Genomic DNA, 20,527 nt, shown 5'->3' with positions numbered 1-20,527 from the left:
ATGGTGTGTGAGAGACACTTCTTGGTAAGATCCATCAAAGATTTAAGCTAGCATGCTGTTGTGACGAAGGAGACGGTCAAGTGGCCATATAATGAAGGTCAAGCCCAGCTGACTATCCTCATCAGGGTTACTGTCGGTAATCCAAAAGCAAAGGCTCATCTGTGAAAAAAGAATGCGACAAGGATGGGATTCGAACCCACGCGTGCAGAGAACAATGGATTAGCAGTCCATCACCTTAAACACTCGGCCACCTCGTCTTATATTTTTGTATATGTAAATAATTTAGGATATGATATGGCAGTATGTATATAGGTACAACAGAATATATTTATTTGTTTCAATTATTTATGTGCAATGGTCCTTCCTAAAATTAATTTTAAACACCTTTAAGATTAATTTGATTCAATACAAATTTTATTAATATATACCTACATTCTTCACCCTTATACTACAAGAAATAATTCAGCTTTAAATAAAAAATGCAGTGGAAAAGGTACTCACTCTCTCAGTTACAATTGCAGACTTTCCGTTTGTCATAATAATGTGAATTATGTAGTCATTCATTTTGCTTTTTTTGATCATTTTTACACGTATATTGTAGCGTTTATACATTATTTTGTAATCTGTTATAAGGATTGTATCATTTGTACTGCAGATTTTTACATTACTTGTACTGTTTATAATATGGTGACAAGACGCAGCCGGGCACTCGAACAAAAGCTTTAGCTTGTTCGCCACCAGCCCCATCATGTTCTAACTCATGTACGCCGCTCTGTGGCCAAAAGGATGGTCCTGCTATGTATGGGACGATTTTCCTATTTAGGACCAATTCCCACATCTTTTTGTCCTGTCCACATTAGCCTATGCAATGTTTAAAGATCTGTGCACACTGAATGGTCAGTTGTTCAAACTGCTGAGTGTAACCTATTTAGCCAGTGGTTTCATTCTCTTAGCGCCTTGATTGGCCAGTCGATAAAAGTTCCGAGGTCAATCAGAACTTGGCCGATTCACAATTCTTAGTTGGTGCACTAGAGCCTGGAAAAACCTCCACCTGGAATTAGCTCATTTGGGCTCAGGAGCTCACACTGGTCTGTTTGTAATCCAGCATCCCAGATTTGCTCATTGAACAAATCCGGTCATTTACACAACACCAGATGGCCAGCTATATCTATCCCAAACCGGGGCCTGCTTTCTGTAGACTTGTGTCATGGAAGTACTTGCCCCTGAGTCATCCTAGGAGACTCTACCAGTCAGGATAGCACTTGGGTCTACTGACCACCTGGGAATCCAGCACTCCCAAGACTCCCAAATCCTAGCCCAAACCAACTAGCATGCCAACATTTGGCACCGCTGATGGGGTTACCCAAGAGCCATGCTCCTAATTGTCTGAGTATCCAATCCGTTACCAGGAACCCCACAAACTCTCTACAAAAGAGCTGGCTTCTAGTCTCGGCTAGCGGGCCCCCCTGAAGCTGGCATGATCCAAGCTTTTTTTTCCACTTGCATGATGAATCCTAACAATACTTGCATTGGATGGGACATAGAGTTAATACACACTGGATAAGTGACACAGCACATGTCAGGCGTCGTGTGTGTCTGGCCACACGCCCCTTCCACCCGCCACTATCTTGGACAAGGGATCACTGCATTATATTGCAGGGAATGCAGGCACAGGAGATACGAGAAATACACTGTTTACAGCACAAACCCAATTCACAAGTGCTTAAAAGAGATATATACTTTACATAACACCTTACACCCCCCTCCTCCCCTCCCTTAAGGGAGATTTGTCCGCTACCTGGTGTTGTGTGGTGCTCACCTGTAGGTTCTGAGGATCTCTGAGCGTCCACCGTTAGTATTGGGGATCAACAGATCAGGCTTTTGGGGTTTATCTTCTATCTCTTCGGTGAAGCGCCTCCATCCTCCAGGGTCGATCATGAATAGGGATAGTCCCTGCAGGAAACTCTCTTCTTCCCCCCTGAATAGCTTCATACTCAGGAAGGATAAAACAACTGAGGCCCATGCGCGAAGGCTAAGGGAATGGATGCTTAATCTGTGAGCTCCATAACCCGCGGAATTTATATTGCATTAATATAAAGCAAAATCAGTCAAATTCATACCGGAGAGTAACGCACGGACCAAGGGAACTCGTGGAGATGCAGACAAGACCAAAACCACAGCGATCTACAACCGCCTTCACAAACTACTTTAATAAGGCTGAATTGGCGCGAACGGGGAGCGCGGCGGCACCGGCACCGCTAGCGGGAACAGACTCAGAAGAAGAGGAAATGCCGCTGCCACAGATTGAGGAGAGGGATAAAGAGACAGTTACGAGGAGTGACCTTAGAGAAATTTGTAATGAGATAAAAGACTGTCTTCGCAAAGAACCGGCAGATTTGAGGAGAGACATAAATAACATCGGGGACCGGACAGATGAATTGGAAAAGAGATTGGACTCCACAGTCAAAGCACTTTGCAAAAACGAAAAGACAACAGCACATTAAAAATCCCTAATCAGTGACATCTCAGATAAGCAAGAAGATACAGAAAATAGGGATCGCCGAAATAATAGAAGGGTAAGAGGGGTCCCAGAAGAGATAACAGACCTGGAGGACTACATCTCAAGATAGCTGACAAGCCTAATCCCTGATAGACCGGAGCCTGGCCTGCACATGGACAGATGCCACAGGGCCCTCAGAGCCAGGCGTCGGAGTGTTTTCTCCTGTGACATCTGGAACCGAGCGGACTCCACAGCCATCCACGGGAGAGGAGAGGGTGAGGGAAAAACAGGTAGGGAAGGAATCATTTTGGAGATCCTCTTGTGGTCGCGGACCACAACGAATCTCTGGCCTCCGGGAACTGTCTGAGAGACAGGACATCAACCAATAGTGTCCTTATGACAGCACGTACTCGGTCCTCATATTCCCAGAGGTCTTCCGCGATTGGCCTGGAAATGTCCAGGTCAATCTTTGATGGCAACATAGCGAAGACCAGGGGGGAGCCAATCCAATCCTCCAGCCCTGCTTACTTTATAAAGCTTAACCGCATCAACCTATAATATATACACATACCTGCTTGCACCTAGGCTAGCCCCGATTGTACCCCTTAGCTTCTCGCTTATAAACAAGGATATCAAAATTTACTCTAAATTGATTGCCAATAGCTTAAGTCAGATCCTACCTAGACTAATACACTCAGATCAAGTTGGTTTCATAAGAGATAGTCAATCAGCAGATAACACTTGGCGAATCATTGATCTGATAGAGATAGCCAATGCACAGCAAGTACCCGTTATGGTATTCAGTCTAGATGCGGAAAAAACATTTGATAGGATCGACTGGGCATACTTAAAAGATATGCTTGGAGCATTTGGATTCGGCGAAAGGATAATTACAACTATTTTGGCTCTGTATTCGGGTCCCGCAGCTAGGGTTATACATCAGGGCTTCCCCTCAGATCTCTTTAAGATTAAAAGTGAGACGAGGCAGGGACGCCCCCTTTCGCCCCTTTCGCCCCTTCTCTTTGCCCTGTGTATGGAACCACCAGCAGCCCAAATTCGTGATAATCCGGATATCTCCGGCCTTAAGTTTAAGAATCAAACCCACAAAATAGCCCTATACGCAGATGACGTCCTCCTGATGTTATCCAGGCCCCTCACGTTGCTTCCCAACGTCTTTGATTTGTTAGGTAAATTCAATAGAATGTCAGGATTTAAGATTAATAAATCTAAATCAGAAGCCTTAAATATAAATTTACCAAAACCACTGGAAAAACTTATCTCCATTAATTACAACTTCAATTGGCAACATAAGGCTATCAAATATTTATATTACTAAAAATTATAATTCGGTTTATGGTGCAAACTATCCCAAGCTATTTCGGGCTTTGAGAGAAGACATTAGGAGATGGTCAAAATGTAATATCTCCTGGATTGGCAAAATATACAGTGTAAAGATGAATCTATTACCACATTTTCATCATCTCTTTCAAACACTCCCGGTGCCACTGAGACTGAAGGAGATCCTTGATCTTCAGTCTGTGATCTCCACGTTTACATGGGGAGGCAAAAAAGCGAGAATTTGAAAACAAACCCTTCTGAGACAATCTACTGAAGGTGGCCTAGCGGTACCTTGCTTGTTATCATACTACAAGTCGGCCCAATTATGCCAAATATCTCAATGGCAGACAAAGCCAGATTTGAGACGATGGATAGCATTAGAGAACGCAGCTTGCTCACCATTGGAGCTAAGCAACTTAATATCGAGCCCAAAAATAGCAAGGAAGGCTATAAAATCGCCGCTATCCTCGATGACCAATTCATTGTCAGTTTAGGAGGCAGCTAAATGTAAATGCAACCTGACGACCAAAAATACTTTAATTACTCTGCTTTGGGGTAACCCAAATTTTGCTCCTGGCATGGATAGCGCAAATGTTTCAATCTGGAAGAGAAATGGTATTGTACGACTTAGAGATCTGGAAGGAGTTAACAAAATTAAATCATTTGCACAAATTATCTCAGACAAAAATATCCCACATTCGGAAATATATCAATACCTCCAGATCAGAGCTTTCTATAACAAACTCAACCCACATCCCCCCTTGACAACATTCAAAAGGCTCTGTCTTAGAGAGACGGTTACACGGGGACTTATATCGCAACTATACAGAGTGGTGGTCGGTTCTAGCCCAAAGGTAACACAGAAGTTAAGGTATATGTTAAAATGGGAAGAAGACCTGGGTGAGGTCCTGGAGCTAGAAGAATGGACTCAGATTGTGACAGCATCCTCCAAAAGTTCAATCTGCACGACATTGAAGGAGAACACATATACAGTCCTGTTGAGGTGGTATCATACCCCGCTTAAACTATCAAATTTCATACAAGGACTCTCCTCGCTGTGCCCAAGACAATGTGGAGAGTCCGCAGATCTGCTACACATGCTGTGGTCTTGCCCCCGATTGGTGCCCACATGGGTCAAGATAAAAGGTTGGCTACAGAGGATATTGGGCCTCGTAATTCCATTGGACCCCTGGCTCTTTCTACTGAACAGAGCAATACGGGGGATAGCAAAAGTCGAACTCAAATTGGTTGCGCACTTCGCAACAGCTACGAGAGGTGAGATCGCAGCATCATGGAAACCAGATGTAATTCCTTCGATCCCCAAGATTCGGAATAGAATTTGGCACGTATGCCAGATGGAAAAGTTGATGAGTTTAGTTAACGACACTGGCGAAAATCAGCTACAAGTCTGGACGCCTTGGCTAACCCAGACAGACATCCCAGGGGTAGAGATAACAACGATAATGCTTTAATAGTTTCAGATGTGTTCTCCTCTGATGATATAGTGGTTCGAGCTCCTGTAAATTCCCAACGATTACAATAGAGAAAAGGGCAAGTAAACCCATATACTCTCCAGGTGTCGGTACCCAAGGCTCAGGAAAGTAGGATTCGGGCGGACCCACGGCCTTCCCACCCTCCCTCCGCTCCCTTTCCTTTCCTTACCTGCGTTATCCCATTTTGATTACCTCATATACGATACACAATGGTTATATGTATGAAATGTTGGTAATTCATGCAAATATAATGAATGTTTCTTGTATCTTTATTATGATTTGAAAACCAATAAAAACTACAAGTTAAATAAAATAAAAACAACTGGGTCTTTATTGGTCTCACAGCATACAGATCTCTCCTAGTCTCTGGAGCAAACCCAAGGGGCTTGAGGCCCCAAGAGCCACTCCTTAGCTCCCTTACCCCCTGATGGGATAAGGGGGACTGCTCCCACTCAACTAAGGGAGGGAAGGGAAGAACAAGAACACCCAATTTCAGATGCAGACCCTTTTTATTACCAGGGGAGGGTCCCAGATCTTAGCCCCGGTAGGTGGGCAGCACCTTGGCCGTGGGCAGCACCTTGACCGTGGGCAGCACCTTGGCCGTGGGCCCAAGTAACTACTGGAGCTTACATTACTGCAGCAAGAAAGCAAGGGATTAACCCTAACACTGCCTGCAATGATACCAGGGCTTATATGTTAGGGCAGAAGATTTTAGTAGCCAGGGGCAATATGGCTACATGTATATAAAATCCAACAGGTGTTACTATGTACACAGAAAATATGAGGTATGGGGGTAAACTGAGGGAAGAGGGGCGCAGCAAAGGGGTTTGACATTTATTTGTGAAACCCCAATGCATCGCTCTGTCACACTTTGCCTGCGGAAGTAGAGGAAGGATTCAGGAAGGAATTTATTTTTCCCCTTATGAGATATCATTGGATAATAGGACTCTGTGGTTTTTTGTTTGCCTTCCTCTGGATCAATAAGTAAGTATAGATGTAGGATAAAGTATCTGTTGTCTAAATTTAGCATAGGTTGAACTTGATGGACGTACATCTTTTTTCAACCTCATCTACTATGTAACTATGTAAGTAAGCTCCGAGTTACACTCACTGCTCCGGGGATCCTAGTTTTATTTGGGAAATGGAGGGTTGGAAAGAAGTTAACGGGGACTCAGGAATCCCAAGTATTGCTGAAATTATAATCCTGGCAGTTAGAAAGTCTATAATGGAGCAATGGGTGAAATATGACCCTCCAAACTTGGAAACGGTTAAAACATATCTCACTAAGCTAATGACCTTAGATGAAATGGAAACGGAAACCAATAAGGAACAAAAAACAGAGAATTTTTTTACAAAATGGGAACCCTTTATCGACTCCCTACAACAGGGTGAAAAAGACCAAATATATCAGGCTTTCGCACACATATCTCTTGCGTCTCTTGCTGCAAATTGCACAAGGTCATAGATGAGGCAAACAGAGGTAGAAAAGAAACAGGTTAAAGGGTTATCAAGATAGTTGAACAGTATATCCGACCTGTTAGGCTGCGCTTATAGTCACGGCGACGGCGCTTCAAAACAAATGTATTATATCTAAAAATGTGCCCATCACTAAGGCCTCGTCCAGGCTGAGTGCTTGCTCGCGCACTTACATTAAAGTAAATTGTTATGTCCAAGCTGCGCATGCACGTGAGCGCACGGCACTTAGCTGCTTGGCGGGACAAATCAATTTGATTTAGCCGCTCGCTGGTGCGTCACATGAGCGGTTCGCCCAATGAGGGCGAACCAGCTCTGTGATGTCATAGCCACGCGCCCCCCCCCCCCCCCTGAGCGTGCAACTAGCTGGAAAGGAATCGCCAGGCGCCTTACATCACGGCCCTCGAGCGCCCTCCCACCCTGGCCGCAGCCTTAGTGGTAAGTAGCACTCATTCAAGAATAATAGTTACGCTAGAGAAAAAACATATTTAAAAAAAAAACACGTTTCACCACAGGTGGTTAAGTTAAAAGGACTGAGCCACAAATAGAGCAAACAAACAGTAGATGGCGCTCTAATACTATAAATGAATAAAGTGAAGGTGTATAAAATGTAATATACAAAAGTGCAACGTGATAATAAAATAAAAATAAATCAAGTGCAAATATGGGTACAATAATTCACTCAAACCCTTAGATGGACTGTTTCAGGGTCCAGAAAACAGTATGCACAGGAAAAACCAGGGGAGCGGTTGTAAGATCTTAACTCCTCTTGTGGTTTAACCATATTGGTTGGTTATATGTGTTATAGCCTTCCCATTCAGATTTCTAAGTTTCTTAGAAACCACTTCATTGTGCTTAACAGTTTTACACTATGTAGATTTTGTTTTTATTTTAAGGTACAACCGCTCCCCTGGTTTTTCCTGTGAGCCACAAATAGAGCCAACTGTGCTGAAGCCGGGATATCCTTAAAAGTTGGCTTGTGTGGGGTTCTTGAGGACTTGAGTTGGGAATCCCAGCTTTAGACAGACCAGTTTCTGGATGTTTTGTCTTGTCTCCCTTTAACAATCCTCTCCTCCCAGATACTTGATCGTATAGTGAGTCTTGATTGGTCAGCAGCTCAGCCATACTCCGCTAACAGCCAATAAGGAGCTTCCTTGAGGATCTTAACTACCCTGCCTTGAGCCGCACTGGACACTTAGCATTCTCCGCCTGCCTCTCTACACTGGGAATAAATAGAGCCTGTGTGGACTGTTCAGAACTCACAGACCACGCGCTCTGTACTTCTACCCAAATCTCCATTTGTGTTTAACCACACAAATCTTCACATTTTATTCACCTTGATAATACGATATCCTAATTTGTGACTTGTCTTGGGCGTGGGAAAGGGGGACTCACCTCTTTTTTCACTTCCCAGTGCCAAGGAACAATCCATCATTTGTTTATTTCTCCCCCTAAATAAACCTTTGTGATGTGTGTGTTCACTGCTTGTTATGTATTTAATGTTGCATTTCTTAGACAATATGCTTATTTCTGCATTTACTTGACATGAGCACGATTATATTTTTATTGGGAGACCTTTACCAAAAATGGCAGTAACATTGAAACATTTATTTAAAAATAGCATGTATTGAAAAGGATTAAGAAAAAAAAACCTCATTGATTTAGATATAAATAACATGTTGTGATTAATTAGCAAGAAATCAATGAGTCTAATAAAAGAGGCAAATTAGTTTAAATGTTCAGTTAATTGGGACAAGGCAAAAATAATATAAAGTATAAATATATTAAGTGATTCTTCTCCTTTGTAAAATTATAGGGTTACAATTTTATTTTTAACTAGCTGATATACCCGGCGTTGCCCGGGATTAAAATTTCCCGCTCCCCCTGTCTCTTTCTCCGCTCCCCACAATTTATAGAAATATTTATATTTAAAATGTATATTTTCTGTACATGAATTTTCGTTTTGTCACAGTGCTTAATGAAAATTGTTCTGTTTATGAAGGTTGGTATGGCTCTTAAAAGAGCCTTTCCGGTCTTTACAATTTTATTGGTTAATATTGGTTAATTTCCTCAGAAACAAACCTTCGTGGGATTTGGTGTCTGGTTCTTAGTTGCTGTGGGAGTTTTGCTGTTTCTGTCTGCTGCTTTTTTATTCTTTTTTGAAGGTTTCTTCACATTTTTCTTGCCACCTTTAACCCTGCCCTTAATGGTTGATTTAGATGATTGTCTTGTTTTCATGGATTTTGCTTTCCTCTGTGGCTTGCTCTTAAGTTTAAAGGATCCAGAGAAGCCAGAACCTCTTGATTGTAAAATGGTGCCTCTTTGAAGCATTTTTTTCATCACCAGTTTAAGGCGACCATTATTCTTCCCCAGGTTGTACCCGGAAGCAGACAGGGCTTTCTTGATAGCAGGTAGGGACGAGCCCTTGCGCTGTGGTGTGGATGACAAAATCAAAGTAACAGCGTGGGAAAGGCCAGGGCCAACGACCTGGAAGTTCGAGACACTGGCGGAGCCAGCGGGACCTTTGGTTGCCGAGGAACCTTGGCTCAGCCGGGTAAGAGATCTCCGCCCTTCCGCCATCTTCGTTCGGTACCTCAGACACCTTCACCGCTGAGACAAACTGTGCTCAATCCCCGCTCACCAGGGTATAAATACAGTACGCGCGGACTGCACAGAGCCAACTAGCCACGCCCCTATGTCACTGCCTAACCACGCCCCTTTTAAAACGTAATCTTTACCCTCATTGGGACTCAACAAGTGATTATTCCCTATTAGGTTCATCACTTAATACATATGAATCTACTGATCTAAGAGGGCAAAAGCATAGAAAAAAAGAACATATACAAGTTTCATCAAAGGCAAAAACAACATAAATGTTTATTTAAAGTATATTTTGGATTACAACTTTAATTTTTTTCAGGGTATTTTTAAAATGGAAATACTTATCTCAATGTATTTGGTCAAATAACTTAAATAAATCAAAGTAACAATTTGTTTTGTGGAACCACTGCACTAAGATGTACTGTATTTTATATTTTGTAAAGTGCACGAAAGATAATGAACTGATTAGGAAATGTAGGACAATGGCTTCAGAAAATGCTACCACAGGTTGTATATTCTGTTCTGCCCTTTCCACTTTCATTAATTATTTATCTCTCATTATGATCTAGTCTATATATATCAAATGGAATTTTGTGAAGTTGGTGCTAGATGTGGTGAATCTGATTGGTCCCAGCCTCTGGCCAATCAGATTGGTCCGTATCCCTGCCCGCCATCTATGACGTCACCCAACTGCCACTCTCTTTTCCTCATCACACCTCTCATTGGCCGGTGTGGTCAAAAACACACACACACACACATAAGTAAGTCGCCGCCTCACACCCCTGCGCCTCCAGCCTCCCCTCCCAGCTCACACCCCTGCCGGCGGCCCGCCGCCCCAAACCAAGCGGCGGAACGGACGGCCGGTAGAGAGAGCTGGTGAATGTAGGAGCTAGCGGCCGGGACCAAGCGGGGAAGCGGACGGCCGGGAGGGGTAAGGGGAGCGGGCAGCCCAACCCCCTCACCCGTACCACACCACCCCCCTCATCCGTACCACACCACCCCCCTTACCCGTACCACACCAATTGCAAACACGCTGCCTCCCGCCTCAGATCCGTGGGGGAGCGCACGCCGCTTGCACGCGCCTCCGTCTGATGAACATTCCCAGCAGACGGAAGGTTCCGTTGGGGGGGGGTGAACGAACGGCCAAGACAGCGGGGGAACGGCCGGACGGGGGAGCAAGCGGCCACAGGATACATTAATTGTCACTTAACCCCCACCCCTTCACCTACCTCCCCCCCTTCACTTCCCCCCTTCATCTCCCCCCCCTTCACCTCCCTCCCCCCTTCACCTCCCCCCCTTCACCCCACCTCCCTCCCCCCCTTCACCCACCTCCCTCCACCCCCTCCCTCCCCCTTCACCCACCTCCCTCCCCCCTCCACCTCCCCCCCCTTCACCTCCCTCCTCCTTCACCTCCCTCCCCCTTCACCTCCCTCCTCCCCCCCTTCATCCACCTCCCTCCCCCCTTCACCCACCTCCCTCCCCCCTTCACCCACCTCTCTCCACCCCCCTTCACCTCCCTCCCCCCTTCACCTCCCTCCCCCCCTTCACCTCCCTCCCCCCTTCACCTCCCTCCTCCCCCCCTTCACCCACCTCCCTCCCCCCCTTCACCCACCTCCCTCCCCCCTTCACCCACCTCCTCCCCCTTCACCCACCTCCCTCCACCCACCTCCCTCCCCCCTTCACCCACCTCCCTCCCCCCTTCACCCACCTCCCTCCCCCCTTCACCTCCCTCCCCCCCCTTCACCTCCCTCCCCCCCTTCACCTCCCTCCTCCCCCCCTTCACCTCCCTCCTCCCCCCCCTTCACCTCCCTCCTCCCCCCCTCACTTCCCTCCACCCCCCTTCACCCACCTCCCTCCCCTCCTTCACCTCCCTCCCCCCTTCTCCTCCCTCCTCCCCCCCTTCACCCCCCTCCCCCCCCCCCCCTTCACCCACCTCCCTCCCCCCTTCACCCACCTCCCCCCCCTTCACCCACCTCCTCCCCCTTCACCCACCTCCCTCCCCCCTTCACCCACCTCCCTCCACCCACCTCCCTCCCCCCTTCACCCACCTCCCTCCCCCCTTCACCTCCCTCCCCCCCTTCACCTCCCTCCCCCCCCTTCACCTCCCTCCCCCCCCCTTCACCTCCCTCCTCCCCCCCCTTCACCTCCCTCCTCCCCCCCTTCACCTACCTCCCCCCTTTCACCTCCTCCCTCCCCCCCCCTTCACCAGTCACTCAGTCACTCAGCCACCCACCCACTGTCAAGTCACTGTCACCCAGTCAGTCACCTGTCTTTTGTGGAAAATATAAAAATAAACATGTTGCATTGTAATCTTTTTTTCTGTATGACAATAAGAAAACAGTTACGTTAAAGTTGTGCGCTAAAAAGGGGGGAATCACAACCCTCCCGCCCTCCAGTGAGCCACCGCTGCCGAGCTCTGAAGTGGGGGGTGGGAGGAAATCACTAACCAAAGGTGACCCACCGCTGCTAAACTCTGAAGGGGAGGGGGGGGATTACAACCCTCCTGCCCACCCAGGGAGCCGCCGGCTATCTGTCAAGGGGGGGGGGGAAATCCCAGCCGCCCCCCTCAGTGACCCGCCGCCGAGCTATGAAGGCGGGGGAGGGGGGGGAATTGGAGATGTGAAAGGGAAGGGGGGAAATCGGACATGTGAACGTGGGGGGGGGGGAGGGGGGCGCAGCTGTGAAGGGGGGGGAGCGGAAAGCGAGGGGGAGCGGGAAAATGAAATCCCGGGCAACGCCGGGTATATCAGCTAGTTAAACATATGAGTAATTTGAGTAATCTGTATAGGTGAAAAAATATTTACTGTTTTACCAAATTATATGTCTTTGTATTTACATTTATAAAATAAAATATAATGTAATAAATTATACCTTGATCAGAAGTGATTGAGATTAGAAAATATATATCTTTTACATGTTTCACAGAAATAGGGCAGTTGGAAGAAAAATAAATTTGACCCTTTGCACTTTTCCTCTGAAGTCACTCTTGGATATCTCAAAATATATTTTTGTTTTAGAAAACTCCTTAACTTTTCCCTTTTCATCTTCACACTTTTTACGGACCCACTAATCCATGAAAGGTTCTCAATGTCAATTAAAAACTGATGACAAATCATTTTTGTAATGTAAATTACTCACAGGCCACTATGGTAGCAAATAATATTAATATGTCTGAATTTTCTAATAAACTGATAAACCCAAATCAAACCCATTTACCTACAATTCTTTAGTCCTAACAAAAACAGTGTGCATACTGTGTAATCTAAATTAAAATTAGGCGTGTGGACCTTGATGTGGAAACACATTTGAATTAGATGGGCCAGCATATACATTGGTAGTTTAAACTGGTGTCTGAAAGTTAACCCTTTGCTGCCAGACCTGGAACAGTTGTGTGCAAATGACCAATTTATTTTCATTAAACTCCCAAACTACATGTTAGCTCTTTATAGACAATGAAGTGGCTCTTAAAAGAGCCTTTGTTTTCTTTGAGTTTGTAAACAAGTTATATATCTGTCATGGTTCTCTTCATTTTCGGACTACCCCTGCCCCCTGGATCTTCGATGTCTTTCTTGGCTCTAGATACCTTGCCAGTCTTCTTTGATTTCTGTGCTGGTGGCTTTTTAGGCTTTCCAGCCTTTGGCTTTTTTGCCTTGGGTTTACTGATCTTCCTTTTATGTGTGAGTTTAATCTTCTTTCCCAATCTCTTCTGCTTCTTGCTTGCTTTAGGCTTTGCTCCTCTCTTCCTCCCCTTGCCTATAGGCGCCTTCTTGCTTTCCACCACACTCTTTTTATTTATCTTAAATGAGCCAGAAGCGCCTCTTCCCTTGGTCTGGATGATAGATCCTTTCTGCACCAGCCTCTTCAAACAAAGCCTGACCCTCTTCTTGTTCTTGATGGAATCATATCCAGATGCCAGCAACGTCTTCTTGATAGCAGTCACCGACACCCCCCCGCGCTGCTGAGATGATGCCAGGGCTGTGAGAATAAGCTTTGTGGGGCTAGGTCCAGTCTGCTTGGCTTTCACTACCTTTTTCACAATCTGTTTTGTCAGAGCTGGTGCTGCAGGAGGATGAACAGAAAGATCACTCTCAAGCTCAGCCATATCACTGCTACAAACCAATCAGCTGCTTCCTTCACAAATTCAATATCCCTGCTGGGTCTCTCAACAAAGACTGAGCGCGCCGCTCTCCTACCCTAAACTTTTAAATAGAGCAGGTGCGGACCGCACAGAATCAATAAGCCACGCCCCTTTACGGTGACTTCGCTGAATCATATTCTTAATTTGTGTTTCTTTCAGAGCATAAGTGAGTAAATTGTATCAATCCTGTACGCATTTTAAATTAAATTATGACATTTTAGGGTGTGCTAAAGAAGGGTGTGCCACTCTGACAGAATCTAAGACTGAATAAATAATGTAACCGACTGGAAAACCCACCAGATGTGTGGCCCCACACTTCTCCAATCACTCGTTTTATATTTCTGACCCAGCTAATGTTTTAATTTCTCCCCTTGGAAATTAAAACGATTTATTGAATGATTCTCTTCATCGGAGCGATTATGGAAACAGAGACTTGTGATTAATCAACCTTATTATATGATCACAGCATACATCTAACGAAATGTAAGAAACACAGGTCTAATGTATTGATAACTGAGAAAGAGCCGGGAATAATGAGAAATAAATTATTTATTCAAGTAAAAAGTAAAAGCTTACAAAAGTGCAATGTAGACAACACATTTAATTGGATGTCATCGTGTATTACTGTTTATAATATAAGATCCCTATAAATGCATGACATATTGTTATGTTTTGACATATTGAATACTGCGAATGTTATAAAAGCTACCAAAAGGGCACTTGTTCCTTCTCAAAATCAATATCTTATTATAGTTTATTATTATTTTAGTACTTGGATATTAGGTATTACTTACAACAAAAATTACATGAATATTTTACTTTGGACACAACCCAAATCCCCCCCCCCCCCCTACCCCCTTCTTTCCCCCTTCTTTCCCCCCTCCCCCCCAAATAATAGATTTCAAGACACACATTCTTTAGTCTTCCCGCCCTTTTAGTTTAAATAAGTTCTCACTCAGGTCCGAAATTCGATATGCAGCAAATTACTTGGTTGTGTTATATATTATATGGTCATTCGGTGCTGCTAGAATTAGAAGAGGGGTTTCTATTCGCAAAGGGAAGGTGGTGATGCTGTTGTAGTCTCTTCCAGCACACACACAGTACTGGGAAGGTGCACCCTGAACGCCTGTGGACATCAAGAACTCCCTGTCATGTGTTTGCATCGTTATGGAGGTCACACTGCAGGCATTGTATAACAATGGAAGGGAATTTATTTCCAGGGAGATTGAGACTGCTATACAAGTATTATTGCTCTCCGGGGAACTGGGCAAATATGCGGTGTCTGCGGGCACTAAAAGGCGTCTCTAGAAACAAGAAACCTGTTCTCAGCCTGAAAGTTCTCAATACCAAAGGCTCTCCCAGTCACAATATCTGCCTGCACGGAGCTACAATGACGTTTCCACTTAACCTCGTTGTGTTAGGGTTAGGCACTGAAGAGGTTACCTCGTTATTGTGTTGGGGTTAGGCACCGAAGAGGTTACCTCGTTATTGTGCTGGGGTTAGGCACTGAAGAGGTTACCTCGTTATTGTGTTGGGGTTAGGCACTGAAGAGGTTACCTCGTTATTGTGCTGGGGTTAGGCACTGAGTAGGATACCTTGTTATTGTGTTGTGGTTAGGCACTGAAGAGGTTACCTCGTTATTGTGTTGTGGTTAGGCACTGAATAGGTTAACTCCTGCGGATCTTTATTCTTTGAATTCTTCATCTCTACACTAAACCTGTCATTGTTCATTTTATTTACTTATACACATCTTTAATAATCTTGTGTTCAACAATGGAGACCATATATTCGCCTTTACTATTAAATATTAAAAGATAATTTAATTCTATAGTAATGATTATACCGATTCGTGTAATTGTAGTGGCTCTTAAAAGAGCCTTTGGGGGGGGGGGGGTTAGGCTTGTGTCTAACTTCACTGTGCCTTTGTGGACCCTTTCTTGGGTTTGGGTCCCTTGATCTTACTTTTCGTGGCTTTGGAGGGTTTCTTGAATGAATCCTTTTTGTTTTTCTTTGTGGCTTTTTCCCTATTCTTCTTGCTTGATTTAGCTTGTTTGACCCGCTTTCCACGACTAGATGCCTTATTTGTCTTCTTTGCTTTCCGTGGCTGGGGTTTGCCCACGGGTTTTTTAATCTTAAATGAACCAGAAAACCCCACGCCCGTAATCTGTTCCGCCTGTCCCTTAGAGACCATTCTTCTCAAGACCTGTTTCAGGCGGTTACCCTTCTTACCCAGGTCGTATCCAGAAGCCACCAGCGCCTTCTTCAGAGCGGTTAAGGATACGCCCTTGCGCTGCTGGGAGGCGGACAAGACCCAAACCACCGCATCGGAGAGACGAGGGCCAAACCGCTGGAAATTGGACAGTGCCAATTCCCTCTGGATCTCCCTATCCTGCCTCTCTTCAGACATCGCTGCACCTCACTCCGTTCCGTGAAACCTACAGCGAGGCGGAGTCAGGTCTGAGCATAGATCCCGCTCCTCTGGGCTTTAAGTAGAGAAAGCGCGGACTGAACAGAAACAACTAGACACGCCCCCTCTTCTTTGCCTAGCTCAGGCTGCTTTCAATTTGTGTTTCTGTCACACCACAAAACTATTTTTTTTACCCCTAAAATACCATTATACACACTCACCACCACCTAGTTTGGTGTCAAATAAAGAGATATATATGAAATTAAAGCGTCTTAAGAAACAATTATTTTATTAAGTCCATCCTATGTGCTTTCCAGCGCAGGAATCCTCCAAACACTTGTGGTAATTGTACAGTTCTTGCTAAATGATCATTCTCATTATTAGTCGGGGGGGGCATTATATCAATAAAGCAACGTGGTGCATACAAGTATCTTATAAATGAAAAAACAGCTTTATTTGCAATGTCTGTTTTGTCTCATTGTCACTCCAAAGAAATATAAGAAACACAGATCTGTGGGGCTCACTTTTTCCCGCCTTTTTCTTGCTCATATGGTACATGCATAAATACGATTAACAGTACAAAAACATTCAATATTTTGTAATATGACATAACACTTATTTTATTAATACATCCAGCATGTACCTAGCAGGACAATTGTTTTTTTTTTAACTGAGCCAAGTGAGACAGTTGATGAAGTATATAGTTTATATAGCCCAAATGAAATTATTTCACTGTAATTGTCCTTTTGTATATATCAGTTCATACTACTTGATTTCAAATGGGACATCCCTTATAGGACTATAGTAAAGTAATACTTTAACAAAAACACATACATACATACATATAAACACGTGGCATCCCTGGTAGATTTGAATGAGACTCAGCCTGTATCATTACATGCTTGTTTGTTTATTTCTAATTAGATATAGTGGAGAAAAAATGGTAGAGCACTGCTAGAAAAATAGGGCTGGAGGCTCGTTAAGAAAGAATAAAAAATGCTTTATTTAAAGATGCATGGTAGCAGAAGCTACAAAGGAGGTCCTCTGATGCGTTTCACGCCAGATTGGCGCTTTATCTTTTGATAAAGCGCCAATCCGGCGTGAAACGCGTCAGAGGACCGTTGTAGCTTCTGCTACCATGCATCTTTAAATAAAGCATTTTTTATTCTTTCTTAAGGAGCCTCCAGCCCTATTTTTCTAGCAGTGCTCTGCCATTTTTTCTCCATTATATCTATTCTACTGGACGGATGCACGCGACCATCAGGAGCAGAAGGGTTAACCTACCGTGAGTTACATTATGTTTTTCTCATATTATTGGACATTGCTGGTATTGTGACTGTTTGGGTATTTGCATGGCTCCAGCCGTTGGTTGAGCAGACCATCCCTCCCTATAGTGCTTGCATTGAGAGTCCCTTTATATATGGGCTCCCCTTTGCATTTATTTAGAGGGTGGTCTTTTGTTGCTTGCACCACTTACCCCTTACACTTGGATGTTGGAAGCACCATTTAGAGATTTACTTCTCACTCTCTGTTATTTCTAATTAGAATGGGAACTAAAAATGAGATGGTATATATTGAACTATTTCATTTTCAATGTTTAGCCCCAATATTTTTTTTAATGCTTTTTTCCTTTGACATGCATGTCAAGAGTCACAGGTGTCAGGAGAGTCACAGGGAGCAGGAAGTCACAGGAGTCACAGGGGGGCAGGGAGTCAAAGGGGGCAGGGGTCACAGGAATCAGGAGAGTCACAGTAGGGCAGGAGAGTCACAGGGGGGCAGGAGAGTCACAGGGGGGGCAGGAGTCACAGGGGGGGCAGGAGAGTCACAGGAGTCACAGGGGGCAGGGGTCACAGGAGTCACGGGGGCAGGGAGTCACAGGGGGGCAGGAGAATCGCAGGGAGTCAGGAGACACGGGGGCAGGGAGTCAAAGGGGGCAGGGGTCACGAGTCAGGAGAGTCACAGGGAGTCACAGGAGACAGGGGGGCAGGGAGTCAAAGTGGTCACGAGTCAGGAGCGTCACAGGGGGCAGGGAGTCAAAGGGGGGCAGGGAGTCAAAGGGGGGCAGGGAGTCACAGGAGTCAAAGGCCACTCTTATAGTGCTGGCGACCGATGACGTCACCGGCGAAAGTAGTCATTTTACTTTTAGCGACTAGGCCAGTGATGTCACTAAAAGGGGCGGGCCGCACAATTTGATTGGTTTAGAGACAGTCACATATGGCGACTGTCTCTAAAAAAAAATCAAATTTACCCGGCTTCAAAATGTTTAGACGCGACAACGCTCCGTCACCGTTGCGCTTACAATAAGCGCTTGCAACGGAGTCAATTAATTTGTTTTGGAGCGATGTTGCATCGCCGTCGCAAGGCACTATAAGCGCAGCCAAAGGGAGGCAGGAGTCAGGGGGGCAGAGGAGGCAGGGAGTCAGAGGGGACAGGGTTGTCACAGGAGTCAGGCTGCGTACATACAGCCTTCGCCCGCACGTTTTTTGGACATGCTAGACGCGCAGTTGGGGGGCGTGCCTGTGACATCACGGACCTGGTTCGCCCACAATGGGCGAACCGCTCACGTGACATGGCCGTCGCGCCGAGAAATCAGTTTCAACTGATTCCTCGTGCAACGCACGCCCCCTCCTGCTGCTGCCCGCGTGGTTTATGGACACGATCAATGCCTTGTGGCAATGTGATTGCGCCACGCGGCCTTCGGCAGCATGGACAGCGCTTCAAAGGGAGGCAGGGAGTCACCGGAGTCAGAGGTGGGCAGGGAGTCACAGGAGTCAGAGGTGGGCAGGGAGTCACCGGAGTAAGAGGTGGGCAGGGAGTCACAGGAGTCAGAGGTGGGCAGGGAGTCACCGGTGGGCAGGGAGTCACCGGAGTCAGAGGTGGGCAGGGAGTCACCGGTGGGCAGGGAGTCACCGGAGCCAGAGGTGGGCAGGGAGTCACAGGAGTCAGAGGTGGGCAGGGAGTCACCGGAGTAAGAGGTGGGCAGGGAGTCACAGGAGTCAGAGGTGGGCAGGGAGTCACCGGTGGGCAGGGAGTCACCGGAGTCAGAGGTGGGCAGGGAGTCACCGGAGTCAGAGGTGGGCAGGGAGTCACCGGAGTCAGAGGTGGGCAGGGAGTCACAGGAGTCAAAGGGGGGCAGGGAGTCACATTAAACACACAGCCTCACCCCTCGTCTCTACAGCCCATGCAGCTTCCTCCTCCTGTACATATAGTGTATACATCACATGTACCCTCCATCATCCACCTATATTATTTACACCTCAAGCAGTTCTATCGTCAAGTGTATTAAACCCTTCAGTGCAAAACCAGCACTCCACTCCGCTCAGAGATTTACTCATTGCAAACCCTTTCTGCAGACCTCGTTCTGATTGGTAATTATCAAATAGAATATTTAATGTGGAGACCTAAAACAATGCGTCTTTTCTCAAATGTTAACATTTACACATAAGTGATTATCTTCTTTCTTTAGCAGCTAAGTGGCTCTTAAAAGAGCCTTTGTGTTTGTTTAGTGTTGTAGTCGGTCATACATATTCAAATCATTAACTGACAGCATAACTGCGGGTGTACTCGGTAGTAGCCTTGATACCCTGTGCCACCGCAAACGTGGCCAGGTTCTCGGGAAACGTCAGGCGCACCGCGGACTGGATATCGCAGGAGATGATAGTACATCGCTTGCTGTAATGAGCTAGAAACCCCGCCTCAGCCGCGATCCGTTCAAATAGGTCATTCACCAAGGCGTTCATGGTACTCATAGCCTGACAGGAGATGCTCATATCGGGATGCACCTGTTTCAGCACTTTGCTGATGTAGGAAGAGTAGGTCTTCTTCGTAGGTCCCGGACGCTTCTTCTTCGCCGGCACAAGCTGCTTCTCATCGCCCTTCACCTGCTGCTTCCCCATCTAGTTATCCTTGTCCTTCCCGTCGCTCTTCCGCATGCCCCGCTGACATACAGTCAACCACACCACTCTGTAGCTAGAGGTGAACTAACGAAGAGCGCAGCTCCCGCTCTTATACTTTTTCCTATGCTAATGAGCCACACCCCATTGGACAAATGTCACATGGCTGAATTTCACTGGCCAATCAAATGCCACATTTGTAAACCATTAAAGTTGTGTTACAAAGCAGCATTTTATCAGAGAGGGGAGGGGGGGGGAAAGGGGAGGAGGGGAGGGAGGGGAAGGGGGGAGGGAGGGGAGGGGGGGAGGGGGGAGGAGGGGGGGAGGGGGGAGAAGGGGGGGAGGGAGGAGGAGGGGGGGAGGAGAGGGGGGAGGGGGGAGGAGGGGAGGGGGGAGGAGGGGGGAGGAGGGAGGGGGGAGGAGGGGTGGGGGAGGAGAGGGGGAAGGAGGGGGAGGGGGGGGAGGGGACGGGGGAATGTCTGCTGCTTATTCCAGTGATCTGTTCAGATTTCATTTCTGATTGGACGGTGTTCAAATTTGGCGGGGTCACGTTTTTCCAGGTGCTGTGATCTGAATCCCCTTCTGCAACGGATTAATTTAATACTATGTAACCATATTGGGTCCAATACAATCTAGAATTTTGGACTATAATATATATTTATATTTGTACTACATTATATCATC

The 20,527-nt window shown here is 46.0% G+C and overlaps 2 protein-coding genes across 2 annotated transcripts; both read right to left on the bottom strand.

The window, feature by feature from the left end:
- Positions 1-12,784: 12,784 nt before the first annotated feature.
- Positions 12,785-13,542, bottom strand: LOC142465373 (histone H1-like). The gene has a single exon (XM_075569344.1). It carries the CDS (start codon positions 13,505-13,507, stop codon positions 12,908-12,910), a length of 600 nt encoding a protein of 199 aa, XP_075425459.1. The 5' UTR covers positions 13,508-13,542; the 3' UTR covers positions 12,785-12,907.
- A 5,927-nt stretch (positions 13,543-19,469) lies between these two features.
- On the bottom strand, positions 19,470-19,901 carry LOC142465372 (histone H2B-like). The gene has a single exon (XM_075569342.1). The coding sequence runs from the start codon at positions 19,844-19,846 to the stop codon at positions 19,487-19,489; it is 360 nt and encodes a 119-aa protein (XP_075425457.1). The 5' UTR covers positions 19,847-19,901; the 3' UTR covers positions 19,470-19,486.
- Between the last annotated feature and the right edge of the window lie 626 nt (positions 19,902-20,527).

This window comes from Ascaphus truei, chromosome 14, assembly GCF_040206685.1.
Source record: "Ascaphus truei isolate aAscTru1 chromosome 14, aAscTru1.hap1, whole genome shotgun sequence".
NCBI classification, from domain to species: Eukaryota; Metazoa; Chordata; class Amphibia; order Anura; family Ascaphidae; genus Ascaphus; species Ascaphus truei.
This window is presented reverse-complemented; position numbering and strand designations above follow the sequence as displayed.

What these genes read in the sequence shown, in the direction of transcription:
- LOC142465373 (XM_075569344.1), bottom strand. Translation starts at nt 13,507, where the DNA reads ATGGCTGAGCTTGAGAGTGATCTTTCTGTTCATCCTCCTGCAGCACCA.
- LOC142465372 (XM_075569342.1), bottom strand. Translation starts at nt 19,846, where the DNA reads ATGGGGAAGCAGCAGGTGAAGGGCGATGAGAAGCAGCTTGTGCCGGCG.